We start from the raw sequence: 14,477 nt of genomic DNA on the forward strand, positions 1-14,477 counted from the left end.
AAAATACTTCTACTATAACGTAGCATATGAGAACGGGGCAAGCGAACGGACAACGGACAACGGCCGCGGCCGTTGCATGCAACGGTGGCAACATACACATATGGAAAAATACATACATTTATTTTATTAGACATTGAGAAAACACGAGTGTATGTATGAATATTTTATCCTTTATCTTTTGCTACGAGTATTTCGTTTTCTTCTCTCTGATTTTTCTATTGTTTTCCTGCCACGCTTCGATTTCGAGTCGAGGGTTTTCTTTCCCTTCGGTTTTTTTTTATATTTTCTTCAACCGGTTTGGTGGTTTGTTTTATTTTACATTTTTGTTTTTTTTGCATGGTTTTTGCCGCTATTTAGTTGGCATAACGGCATATTAAAGTGGCCAACGATGGCGTTGCCGCAAAGCAATTTCCTTGCGGCTCTCGGCCAGATACCAAACTCACACACACACATATGCAGAGTGTGTGTGTGTTGGGGGGTCAGGAATGAAAAACCTCCCTTAGCTATCGGCTTATCCAAGCATCAAGCATCGTGAATCGCGCATCGCACATCGTGAATCGTGAATCGTGGCATCGTGGAATCGTCAATCGATCGAAACTGCTGCTGAATGATTTTTATCAAATCCGCTGACGTTGAATTGATTTGATTCGATGTGCGCTTTGTGCAAATTTATTTGATGCAGTTTCATAAATGCGACCGGCAATAAAAAGACTGCCACAGTTTTTACTTTTCAATCTCGCAGCCTCCTCAAAAAAAAAAAAAAAATACGAAAAAAACAAAAAAAAAAAATCCCCCCGAGTCTGTCGACTTTTATCATTTTTCTGATGGCATAATTTTCCCACGTCCCAGAAAACAGTTTGACTCCAAGAAAAAAAATAAATGGAGAGAAAGGTAAAGCGGCACGCACAGTTATCCCATCTATCCAAACACACACCCAACACACACACACACCTCTTGAAGCTGTGCCAAACACTCGAGGCGATAATCAGATTGCCACCTTTTCCCCTGACCCACTTAAAGCAGCCTCAAAAGGAGGCACGTGTGCTAAGCATACGGAGTGGAAAAGAAGGAGGAGAAGGAACAGAAGCGAGGGGAATGTCAGTGTGTGTTTATTGAACCATTCGACGTGCATAGTCAGCGGCTGTTTTACAATTCGGCATCGATAGCAAGCACCCACCCACAACAAAAAAAAAACCGAAAAGAAAGCCGTTTAAAATTGTGTTCTAAACTTTGGCATTAAGTATACGCCGGGTTATTCAAGTTTTTCTTTGCTTTGCGGCGCGTTGATTTAATCATAAGTTTATAATTCACTGCGTCGTTTAACGTTTAACGATTACCGATTTACGATTTACGATTTACGATTACCGATTATTGATTACAGATTACACAGATTACTGATGAGCGATTAACGAGTGATCCGGAAACTTGTCCGCTGATTGCCATTTAATTGTGCAATTAAATGCAATCGCCCAAATATTCTTAATTACACACTGTGTCTGCATACTGCCAGCACACACTGTGCTGTGCAAATTCAATTCTATTCGATGAGTTGCTGCAATTCCATAAAATTTTCACAATCAACACAAACAAAAAAAAACCGCTCAATTTTTTCCTATTTTTTCTCGGACAAGTTTTAAGTGGTTGCCGCCTCTGTGATTATCATAACTTTCGATAGATAGTTATTACTATGGATTTTTTTTTGTTTTTGCTTTTTAGCTTTTTGCTTGGCTCTATTTCATTTCGTTTTTCGCATTTATTTTTATGCCTTTCATGCGCCAAAAGTCAGAAGTCAAAAGTCGTTTCATTTTGTTAGACAGTTAATTTTGTAAACGCTGAATGGCCTTTAAGTGTTACACTATTACAGATAATAGATCGATGTGGAATACTATAGTACAATAGCTTCTCTATGTGTGTGTGTGTGTGATTGCTGAGTGTTTGTATTACGCATTATTGTTTTGTGCTGCCCTAATTGAATTGGTCGCTAGCTAATCAAAACAGATTTATTAGCACAATGCAATGCGTTAACCTTCCATGATTGCTATGTGTGTTGCGTGTGCGCTGATAAAAGCCCTTCGGCCGCCATAGAGGTATTCAAATTAAGTGAGAATGGAGTACTCAAATACCCAGAAATCAGATATCAACAATATGTGTATTGGGAAAATATTAAAATAACTGATAATAAATTTCATTTATTAATGATTACATTCGATTTGAAAGTCTACAAAATTGCCTCAAGCCTGAAAGATTGTGTTTTATGTTAGTAATATTTATAATTTGATAAGTTATTTATTTACTTAAAAAGGTTAGTAAGAATTAAAATTCATTATAATTATTTCTAAAGCACTGGCTGTAAAGGTCTTCGGCTCAATTCGATAAGTTAATCTGTATTTTTCACTACAACTTGTACACTTGTATTGATATATTTTTATACACGATATGCTAATTTTGTGATTGGAGGAAATTTATGTTACAGGCAAAAAGAAGCATCTCTGACTCCAAAAAGTATTCATATGTATTTTTTACCGCACTGTTTATCTCTTATTGATAGTGGGTATCTCACAGTCAAGCACACTCCACTCTGGTTTTCTTACAAGTGTTTCCACAATCACTTTTCAGTTTTCTCTTTACAACGTGTATTGTAATTATCACATTTTGCTTTACAGGGTATGCTTATTATTGCTTATGAATTCGCAATGCTAACGCATGCTAATTAATCACTAATTTGTGTAGCTGTAGTATTGATGAAACTCTTATGCCTTGCAATGTGGCACAAGTGCTGCCACTGAAGTGCAATTTGAAGTGGCAGCAGCATTGTTTCATGGGGCGGTGGAAGTTGCAGAAGGAGAAGCTGCTCCATATATACATACGTATGTAAAATAATATTGCGTTGTCGTCATTGTCTGCGTGTCTTTGACTTTGCTGTTGCTGTTGTTGTTGCTCTGTTGTGGTGGTTGTGTTGTGTTGTCTTGTCTTTGGCTGCGTTGTCGCTTTATGTAGTCGGCAGTCAAGGAATTTAATAGACACAGCGTGGCAAGGACGCAAGGCAACGCAACGCATCGCAACGCAACGCATTGGATTGCGCTTGGCATCCTTTTGGGTGTCGTAGGTGTCGTCTGCTGTTGGCAGTCTGGTAATTCTAATGGCGTGTGACATTTCGAAATGTAAAATAGACACACACACACACAGAGACAGACACACAGAGACAGAACAGCGCATAACACACTCGACGTATACATAGCATTGATGAAGCGTGTGACAAACTTAGTCAACTCAAATGAAATTTGTTAGATGAAATTGGCCAAAAAGGTGCTGCTGATGCTGCTCTGGCATTTCTTTCATCCGTTTTCCCCACTTCGCCGTGGCTTGTTTTGCTAAAAGCAAATAGAAAACAGCAAAGCACACAAATCCAAGCTGGGAGGCGTGTGTTTAATCAAGCGGTCTGCCGCCATCTGCGCAGCTGGTTGCGCGCTCTATAAATATGGCCAAGTGTTGGCAACGCCCAACAACCAGACCCAACACACACACACACACACACACACACATCAGGGCACACACTTAATTAACTTGCTGCGAAGCAGATGTAGTGTATTTTTGGCCATGAGCTGCTGGCGTCACAATGATATTCAATTTAAGCTCGAGTCTCTGTTTCGGTTTCACCATCAGCTTCAGCTTCAGCTTCAGCTTTTGCTTCGACGTCGCTCGTCAATATTCCAAAAGTCAAAGTCAAACGCAATCTTTCACTCGCTCTCACTGCGTTCTCTGTCTCTGTCTCTTTCCTACGCCCTTTGCTGTGAGCTGGCTCAGCAAGTAATGCCCTAGGGAACCACTGGACGCCGCCGACGACGACGACGACGACGGCTGACGATGGCAATGCCATGACAATAAAATGGTTTGCCATGTCATGCGGGCGAGAGACCGAGACCGAGAGCAAGAGCGAGAGCCTGAGCGAGACGACATCGGGCGAGTTGTATTGAAATCGACAGCTAATGAAATGTTGCCCCAGATAGCAAACATGCCGTTGCACGCCACGCGGCCAGTGGACAACGTTCCCCAAAGAGTTCTCGAGAAGTGCCAAAAAAAAAAAAAAAAAAAAAAAACAAACCACGAAGAGGAAAACCAAAAGACAGCGAACGTTGCTGATTCCTTATGCTCAGTGCCATCATAAATTGTAATTACAATCTAGAGCATTTGATTCCCATGCCATGAGAGAGAGTGTAGAGTCAAGGTCAAGCAGATGCTATCATTCATTCAACTATTTTGCCGGTCACGTGGCGTATAAGTAATATTGACAGTGCAGACAAATTGAAGCAGCGTTTTGGTCAGCCAGCCGTTAAGCCGCTGGCTCAAGTACTCATAGTACGACAACGAACTGTGGAACTGTGGAGAGTTGAGAGTTGAGAGATGGCAAAGTAATGTGTCCACTAGATGTGTCACGCATACATTGCGTATACGCAACGTCTGCAAGTGTGCGTGTGTGTGCGCATGAAGAGCTGTCAATGGCCATTGCCAATGCCATCGCAGTCTGCCTCTCAGTTTCTCAAGCACAATTGATGTGCGATGAGCCATGAAAATAAGTCGTGTCCAGCATTCGAGTTGAAGGCACTTGCTTCGGTTTTTCTGCTTTAAAATAAAGTCAAAGTACAACTTTTGCACACACGTCTTTTCCCTGAATTCATGTAAATTAATGAGCAAAGATCAACGGCTTCGTTTTTCAGCCGAAAAACGCAACACAAACTCGGCTGTAAATCAAAGTAAAGTAAGCATAAAAATTGCAATGAAAATGTTGTGGAAATTATGTACACTAATGAAATGCGTTCGCACGAACGCTGCGTCAGTTCATATCAAAGAAAAGTTTAGGCACACACACATACACACACACATCAAAAGGTAATCGGCGAAAAAGAAAATTGTCTGGCATTGCTATGGATTCGTTTAAGCCAAATGAATTCAAGTTGATGGCCATGTTAATGCTTGTTGGCTGCTTCAAAGTACTCGTAATATCGCTGCTTAATGTTTGCAATTAAAGCTCATTATACCCTGTAAATGCGCAGCCTTATCAAAGAGGTTAACTAAGTAGTTAACAAAGTGTGGAAAAACAACGAAATTTGGTTGCGCTTTTTTGATTATGTTGTTGCACTTGTTGTTCCGCGCGTTCATTGATTATTATTGACTAGTCTGTTTACAGGATATCTGCATAATCGAATTCGTTCGTTTGTTCGTTGGCTGTTTTTATATTGCTAATTTCGAATTTGGGGCAATTTTGAGTCAGCTGCACGCAAAAACAAAAGGCAACCCACAAAAATCATAGCATACTTTCGTGTGCTCATTACGTTTCACACGAACACCCACACACACACACAAAGATAATGGCGAAATGAAGAGTGAAAGAGAGAGAGAGAGAAAGATAGAGTGATAGAGTGAAAGAGACAGAGTGAAAGCAGCAGGATTTGGTTACATGTTTGGCTACATTTTGCATATCTATTCAGCTGGAATAACTAAACATTTTTTTTTGTTGTTTTTGTTTTATAATTACATACATTAAATTTTGCTGCTTGCTTTTGTGTGCTGCCTATGTACGTGTGTGTGTGTGCGTTTGTGTGCATGAATGTATTACAAAAGAAATGCCAGATAGTCGTTGAATGCAATTTAATCGTATAGTAGACTGCAGGCTCTACCAGACAGACCGAAATAGAGAGTGAGAGAGGGAGAGAGGGAGACACACACATAGTAAGGAAAAGAGTGTATTTAAGGGGGAAAGGTGGGGAGTGGGATGTGGGGGGGATGCAAGCGGAAGCAGCACAGCACGAGCATAATATTGAGAGCGTGAGCACACACACATACACACACACACAAACGCAGTGTCAGTGTCAGTGTCAGAGTTGTGAGAGCAAGGCAAATACGAGTAGGATTATATAGCTATAGCTACATATACATACATACATATAGATATATATGGTAGCCTATATCTATATATGATGGCTATTACTAAGGCTAAGGCACAGTCTGAGAGATGAGAGATTATTTAGCTGGGGTGAGCGGGGGGACGGGTGAGCGAGCGAGCGAGCGAGCGGGGGTGGAGGGAGAGAGAGGCGCGCACACATGTTGCCTATATTACAATCAAGCATTTTCATTTCTTTACGATACTTACGCGTATTATCTTCTGATCACGTATTATCTTTCGAATGCAGTTCACAATGAATGTGATTACCATGCCGCCGAGTATCAGGCCAAACACAATGATAATGATGACCACGTGCTCCGACTGTCCATTCGTTTCAGTCTGTGAATGAATTAGAAATTTAAATGCCAGTAATTAGTATCACTTTTATATATAGTTCTCAAGAGTGTACTAAATATTAAAGCGAGAATTGTGTGAATCTTCTGACTCGCGATGCCTTTCAATTTGATGTTTCTATTATTGATATTCACGAAGTGAAGAAGCTCTACAAAACAATGAACAACCTGATATATTTTTTACTCTGTGGTATATTTTGATTATAGTACAATTTTGATATACCAAATATAGCCTTCGGTATATCTTAGTATAATAATATTTTTGGTATATTTGTAGAATATGGTATTACTGAAAATGAATAGCGGGTATCTCACAGTCGAGTACACTCGAATTATTATATTAAATATATATTAAGTATACGCATTACTTTAAATATGTATAAAACTAGTATGAAAGCTACAATCGAGTGTGCTATTATTCTGAAAATATATCAAATATTATTCTGGGCAAATACTAACATATACCGAATGCCGTATTTGATGTATCAGTATACTTTTACATTCAAAATATACCATATCTGCTTAAAGTTTCTTAAGTTCTTAACATAGCCAGATGTGCAATAGTTTTCACACTATCGTAAATGAAATTAAAAGACTTTAAAAGTTAATTAGAATTAAATGCAATTTAGTCTTTCGAAAGAAAACTGCAATTTAAATATATTTTTGAATTTTGAAAACATGTTTACAACCAATAAGTTGATTGTTAATGATCAAAGCAATGCTGAAAATAAAATAAGCTTAATTACTGTCAAATAAAGTAGCTTGAATATGGTAGCATTAAATTGTGCGCTCTAAAAATAAATCGAAATCAGCTTTGCGCATTTTAAAGATTTCTTAAGAAGCTGAAGTGAGTGGAAATGCGAAGATGTCTTTAAGCTTATTAAAACTCATTGTTAGGTCATTCACGTACTTTGCTCGTTTGTTGATTGTTGAAATTGCGAATGGGAATGTGAATGTGAATGCGAATGTGATTGCGAGTAAGCTACTAAAAATAACATTTATGCTTTACAAATTAGGTAAAAGTTGTTAAATATGCTACGAGAGCTCATTTACGGCAGCACATTAAAATTTGAGGATTAGCTAATAAAATGGATGAATGGGTGGCTTTTGTGTTGTTGTTGTTGTTTTTGTTGTTGTTGCTTGTTAGTGGCCAATTTCGAAAACAAAATTCGATGCACGCAATTAACAAATGATTCAGCGCAAAATTTTAATGCGAACTAATTAAATAAACATAATTTGTGTACGCACATGATTGAGCTTATGATTGACCCATTGGGCTAATTATGAAATGAATGGGCGCTCTCCCAAAAACATTTGAATTATTTTGTAATTCAATCAAAATATTATCGATGATGCCCACTCCAAATCAAAAGCGTTTAATCGCTCCATTACCTACAATTTTCATTCCATAGCAAAATCATCTAATTTTCTACTTTATTGTTCCCTAATATATATGAATTGAAATTTTATATATTTAGTCCGGTGATTAATGAGCGTTTTTCTGTGAATTGTCAGCTGAAGCTTAAAGTTGTATTCAGTAATTTTTTTTAGGATTCTCATTACAGCAAAGCCAAAGCACATTTATGTTCTCTTGATTTATCAGATCGCCATAAAAAACTTTGCATTTAACATAACAATTTGCCTGGCTGCCTTAGACAAGTTGTAATTTATTTTTTTATTTTACTAAATTCCCTTGGAATGCTCATTTAAAACAAATTTCAAGAGTCATAAAATCTACTTTTTATGCAAAGATTTATTTCACTGATGTGTCCATTTCGATACCCTATAAAAGCTGCTAAAAGGTAGCTTCGTTTTTCTGAATAGAATTTGTTTAATTACTGTCATTTATATTTGTTTTTCTCTAAGTATATATTTTTTAAATTGCATTTAATTAAAATTATATATTTTATAGAAAATAAATAATTTTACAGGCTATTTAAGCTGTCAGTCTAAGCTAAAGCACATGCAAAACTTATATAAGGGTTAAGAGTTAAGTTAAGCACAGTTTTCGAGTGGATTTGATAGTTAAAATCCTTTCTTAAGTTGAAGTGAAGGGTTCTTTAAGGATGTCGTAAAGTAGCAACATGCGGTTGCGTTTGTTTCTTTTTAGTTTGCCTTTTTTTTGTGTGTCTATTCTTTATTTAGTGCAGTTGGCACAATTAGTTGAGTTTTTGGGGCATTTTGCAACATTGGCGATTTGCAGAGAGCAATAGAAAACTATTTGCGGTCCTCTTTAATGGCAGAGCAAGTAAGTACGAGTTTTTTGGGGCCCAACGAGTGCTGCGAATCGTGCTTGGAAGTCTTTATCAAATCTAATGATCTAACACAATTGCTGTGCCAACAACAAATAATAAACAAACAAAAAACTGAGGAGGGGAGCGTGAGGGGGCAGAGTAAACTGTGACTGAGCACGCCTGAAATACAAACCTCAAACTTTGGCAACAAAACTTATTTTGGCCAACTTTTTGGCTCTCTTTGTATGTGTGAACGTGTTGGGCATTGGCTTATAATGATAGTGAGTCTTATGTGTGTGTGTGTGGCACATGCGTTGCCCTATAATTAGATGCATGTTTGTTTGTCCTACATAATGTGTGTGTGGGCATGCTTAAGGACTCGTTATCCTTTCGCTTACTCTTACTCTTACCTTGCACTTCTCTTCGTCCCAGCGAAATTTGCAGTTGTCCCGCTCATTACACATTAGTTCCTGTGATATGCAGGTCGCATCTTCGCAATCGTACTCATCACTGGCGCAACCTATCGAGAGTAAAAGACATGGTTTAAAATAAACAATAAAGACAGAGATGGATAGATTGTCAAATAAAAAATACAAACAGAAAAAAAAAACAACGGCAATCAACAGCAGTAACTGAAGCTGTAGCTGGAGCTGGAGCAAAACAAATACGTATAATCTCAAACATAAATCGTCCTTGAGCAACAATAATTGCAATGCCTGCGACAGTGACAACTAAAAGTACAACCTCAGTCTTTGTCTATGTGACGATAGCTGTAAACTGTAAAGTGCCAAAGTCGAAGTTGCGCGTTCTGCGAATGAGCCAGAGCGAGAGCGAGAGAAGCTAACAATGCCCAGGAACAAAGGACAATCGTTGAATGACAAAAGAGTGCTTAGCCTTTGGCAACAGGCGGCAATCACGCAAAACTGGTCGGCAGACAGTCAGCTAGCCGGATGAACAGACAGACAGACAGACACGACAGACACGACAGACAGAGGCACAGTTAGACGCTTAGCTAGCTTTCGCAAAGCAAACGCAGAGACAACCAACATGGACAGTTGTGTGTTGACGTCGAAGATGTTTGCCGCCGCCGCAGGCCATTACAAATGGCCAAGAGTGAAAATGGCAGAAAGTCTGCCAAAAAAGCCATCTCCCAAAAAAAGAAACAGAACAAAAACAAAAGGGGCCGCCAATGTCTCCGCCTCCGTTGGTTCCGTTTCGGCTTCAGTTTTGGGACTTGGACTCTAGTGTTTGTGTAGCCAGTTCGGATTGTGGCAGCTTAACATTGGATTGCTCTGGATTTCGCCCATGCCCATTGTCCTTGTTCCGTTTGCAGCTTCTTCTCTTGCTGCTCTTGTTGTTGCCGTTGCCATTGCCTTTTTCAAAAGTTCGCGTAACGCACGTGCGGCAAATTTGAAGGATTAGCCACAACCAACAACACTCTGGCCATGAGGTTGCTCTATTTTCTCACATTACGTATTCAACGCTGAAGGAGTTAGTGTCTTAATAACCAAACTTCTTAATCACACACGCATACATTTTCGTAGAATTCTCGGAAATATTACTCATAAATGAATTTTGATTAAAGCAAAATTTATAAATAAAATCAACCCAATTAATCAAAATGTAATTAATCAAAAAATAAAAGTCATATTTCTATCTATAATATAATATTTTCTCTTTCATGAGCCCACTCTTTTAATTTTTGTATTAAATATTTTCGTTTGAAGATTTTCTATTTTACATAATACATTTAAAAAAGTATATCATAAATATATCTAATAGTTAAACGGTTGCTTCTAAATACTAAAAGAATTTAATATTATACCTTTCCAAATATTTTTTGCTTTTTATTAAATAGTGCGTTCACAAATCTTTTAACTATTTATTAATTAATAATACATTTTGAATTTTCTATTTAATAAATTTAATGGCTTTAAACTATTGATTTTAACATTTTATGCTTAATATTTTATATTTAACATTGACTATTCAATACTTTTGATTATTTTCACTCTCGTTTTATTTATCTCCTTTTAATGTTTAATTCTTTCAATGATGTATTTAATTTATTTAATGTATGTATTTAGAATTTTTCGTATAAGGTTTACTATTTAAAATATTCTTTTTAAATTTTTCCATTCTCGAAAATCTATTTAATATTCAATATTTTGTACTTTTTATTAGCTATTCATTATCGACTATTGAAACGTTTTAGCTATATTCTCCATTTAATATTTTGAACTTAAATTCTTAAATAGTTTCTAATTATTTTTTTTTTTGTATATCTTTTTTGTTTTTAATACTTTCTATTCTTAGACGGCGAGTGTATTGAAACTTCGGCTAGCCGAAGACGTATAATTTCATTATTTTGCTTGTTTATTTGTGTGTGGTTAAAACATCATAGCAAAAGTACTTTACTGTGGCAGTGTGCTCCAAAGTTGGGACACTATATACTATCTATACATATATAGTTTGCTTTTGTTTTTTTTTTCTGTTTTTGTTTTTTGAAAGTTGTTAGCAGTTTGAATTGTGGATGGAACTTACTGCCTGAGCCGCGGTCCCGAAACGCTGTGTATAGAATGGCGAACGTTGAGGTAATCGCACTTTGTTCGGCGTAAAATCGCATGTGCAGAATATTGGACTCTGTTGTAATACTTTCGCCCGCCGAGCCACAAAAGTTTTTCACTCTGCAACAACACAAAGAGAAGTGGAAGAAAAACAGAGTGAGAGAGAGTGGGTGAGTAAGAGTGAATGGAAAGGAAAATGTGTAACAGATAAAATAAATGACAACAGCGAAAATAAAGAAGAGAATACAATCAATAAAGAGCGAGTAGAGAAATGCTTTTTAATTTCGCACTGAGGGTCGCCTTAAAGCAAATGTTTGTGCTGTAATTCAATATTTCGATGCAGAGTAAATAAAGTGAGTTCTAATAATAAATAAAAATATAGAAATATATATATTAAATATATATTTCATAATATCTACGCGACTCTTTATCTTAAAGTGATCTATTTACGTCCACAGCCAAAACTAATGCAAACTAATTGCCAACTGTTTTCAAAGCGTTCTCGTTTAAGCGATTTACTTGCTTTGCATGCATTGCAAAACACGTGTGTGTGTGTGTGGCAAAGATTTCGAATGGGAATCGAAGGGACACTTGAGAGCGGCAGCTATGGCCACTTCGCAGCCAGTGGAAATAGCAATGGCAATTGACAAAAGGGCAATGGCAATGGCCCTGGCAATGGCAATGGCAACTAGCAGCAAATCAATGAGTATGCCAAACTGCCAGCCTGCCTAGAATGTGCGACTCTGGCTAGACAGAGAGTCAAGCTAAACACAGACCGCCAGCCACATAGAAAGAACAGTCAATCACTTTGAGTGGTGCTGTCATTGACGTCGTCGTCGTCAGCGTCGTCGGCGTCGACATCGACGTCGTCGTTATTCCCATCAGTGGGGCACACAAAAGCCAAAAGCCGTAGTCTGGCCTTTCAAAAAGCAGGCCTTAAATCGAATGCCATTGCAATTGCCATTGGCCGGAGAGGGGGAAAGGGGGAGAGCAGTATAACAGCAGCAACAAGTGGAAATTTGTTGAATGGCAGCGTTCAAAAAGTGATTGGTAGAAGGGACAGAGAGAGAGAGAGAGAGGTGGAAGAGGCTAGGATATGCATGAATCGTGAATCGTGAATGGGCTGTGGGCTGTGTGTGTGTGTGTGTGGCTGGCTGATGTCTGCATAGGTTTCAGCTGGTTGACTACGGTGAAGGTAGCAAAGAGAGAAAGGGAGAGGGTGCTGTTCGGCGCTTCGGTTGGTGGCACAAAACAATTCAAGTTGGGCGAGTCAAAGGCGCCGCCGCAACTTCCGTTAGCATACAATTTACTTTGGCCGGTAATAAATTGAAATTTTGCTGTACATGCTTTGATCTTTATAGCGTTACATTGCTTTTTGGCTGACTTCACATTGTGTGGCGCATTCGTGAAGCGGAAATTGGTTTGTGGCGTGCCGTACATTGCGTATACGCCACCTAGCCACCTAGCCCACCATCCACCACCCAGCAAGCAGCCAATGTCTAACACCCTCTGTGATATCTCTTCAGCTTCAGCTTCAACTTGCAACTCTTACCTTAATGGCATCACTGTTTGCTCTGGGAATATATCCAGAAAGTTCGTCTCACAGTCATTCGGTTTGCTTAGCTGAAAGGTCAGGAATTTCAAAAAAATCTGCAAGAAAAGCGAAGAGTAGAGTGAGTTGGTGTAAATGTAAATATTGTAACACAGATTTTGTGCGCTTGTCTTTCAACTCACTTTCCAATTATCCTTGACTTGTATGCGCCAAATGCAATCGAGAGGAATCTTATCGCGTATCACCTGCTCCCTTATGTCAGCTGGGACATCGGTTGAGTTGATGAAGCCCTCAAAACCATCCTTTTCGATTGTGCAGTTTAGGTCCGTGCTGGGCGACTCTCGATTGCGATCCAGAAACTCGTAAACGGCACTGAAGCCCGTGTATTCGATGGTATCGTCCGAATGGAAATGCAGCCACAGATACCGTTCCTTCGAGGTGATTTCCGGTGGGAAATCTGTGCCGCAGAATTTACCAATCAGCTGCGAGAAGCCATATTGTCCATCGCGTATCTAGCAAAAGCCAAAAAACACACACACAAACGAATGAAACCACATGACATTTAGAAAACGGGCAAGTTATCAAATGATTAACTGGACAACGACTAGCGACATCGGCGATTTACGACCATGTGGGGAATACGAGTATGTTTGTCATACGTTCGGCTCATTCACAACGGGTAGTCAGAAAAGTAAAGCTAAGTATTGAGAAAGCGCAGTTCAATAATATTTTACTTAAAATTGAGATTACTAAATGGAGATTACTTTAGGAAAATAAAACGAAAAAATACATAAAACTAATATTATAAAATAGACTGCGGTCTTAAAGTATTGTAATTAAATTGCAAAAAAAAATTGAATTTTAGCTATGAATTAACAAAATATTGCAACTAGATTTATATGTTTTTCCTTCAAATCTTACAACATCTTATATTAAACAAATTGCTCTTTATATTCTTCTTTTCTTACCAAGTAAATCTGTTTATATAGAAATCACCAAATTGGCTTGTACTTTTCAATTTCCTTCTCTTTAGATAGCTAAACTTGTAAAAATGCTTGCTCATATTCTAACATGAAACAAAACAATTTAATTGTAATTTTCATTTCAGCTAAGAGTGAAACAAATGCATACATATAATATATAAAATAATAATAATGCTAAAATGCATTCATGGCAATTAAATTTTTATGTTTTTCCCGTAGTCTTACATATGAAATTTAACAAAAACTTTGTGCAAAATATGTTGCAATAGATTTTAATAAAAAGTGTGCCGCAGCAACATTAGCAATTATGCAACTTTCGTACATAAGTTAGCAAAGTTAAAGGCAAAAATAAAGCCAGCTTTGATTTAATAAGTTCTGTCGAGTTATAAAAAAAAATAAAATAGAAGTTAGTTTGTTAATTAGCTGGCAGCTCAAACGAATGAAACTTGCACATATTTTGTGCTGTGGCAAAGCTTTGATTAAGTTTTGGTTTGGATCTCGCAAAGTGCTTTTTGTTTTTTTTTTCATTTTTTTTTATTTGATGTCACTGCCAGTTGGTTGTTGCATGTTGCGTATACGACATGTGTAGCGGACGGCGGCATAGTCCATTTCCAATTTTCAATTAAAACTTGGGGGCACATCGTGTAAAAATTGTCATGCAAAATGCATGGCATAGAAAAAATGCCGAAGGCATTTTCTGCTCCGAAAAGGAAAACAATTTCTAAAGTTTTCTCAACGCAAAACGTTTCAAGTTTTGTGCTTGCCAGCAACAAAGTTGAGCTTTATGCTAAAGCATTTTGTTGTTGCCACTAGTTTCGTATCTGTATTTTTTTTTTTTTTTTATTGT

General features: G+C 37.8%; 1 protein-coding gene across 5 annotated transcripts in view; it reads right to left on the reverse strand.

Moving 5' to 3' along the window:
- LOC117578092 (neuropilin and tolloid-like protein 2) overlaps positions 1-14,477 on the reverse strand; it is a 62,339-nt gene that overhangs the window by 22,021 nt on the left and 25,841 nt on the right. For all 5 annotated transcript variants that reach the window (XM_052008667.1, XM_052008668.1, XM_052008666.1 and 2 more), the window contains exons 4-8: positions 12,830-13,159; positions 12,648-12,745; positions 11,073-11,215; positions 8,939-9,048; positions 6,149-6,280 (exon numbers count right to left, since the gene is read on the reverse strand). In XM_052008667.1, the coding sequence (XP_051864627.1) occupies positions 6,149-6,280; positions 8,939-9,048; positions 11,073-11,215; positions 12,648-12,745; positions 12,830-13,159 (813 nt within the window). The remainder of the gene's footprint in view (positions 1-6,148; positions 6,281-8,938; positions 9,049-11,072; positions 11,216-12,647; positions 12,746-12,829; positions 13,160-14,477) is intronic.

Source organism: Drosophila albomicans, chromosome X (assembly GCF_009650485.2).
Source record: "Drosophila albomicans strain 15112-1751.03 chromosome X, ASM965048v2, whole genome shotgun sequence".
NCBI lineage: Eukaryota > Metazoa > Arthropoda > Insecta > Diptera > Drosophilidae > Drosophila > Drosophila albomicans.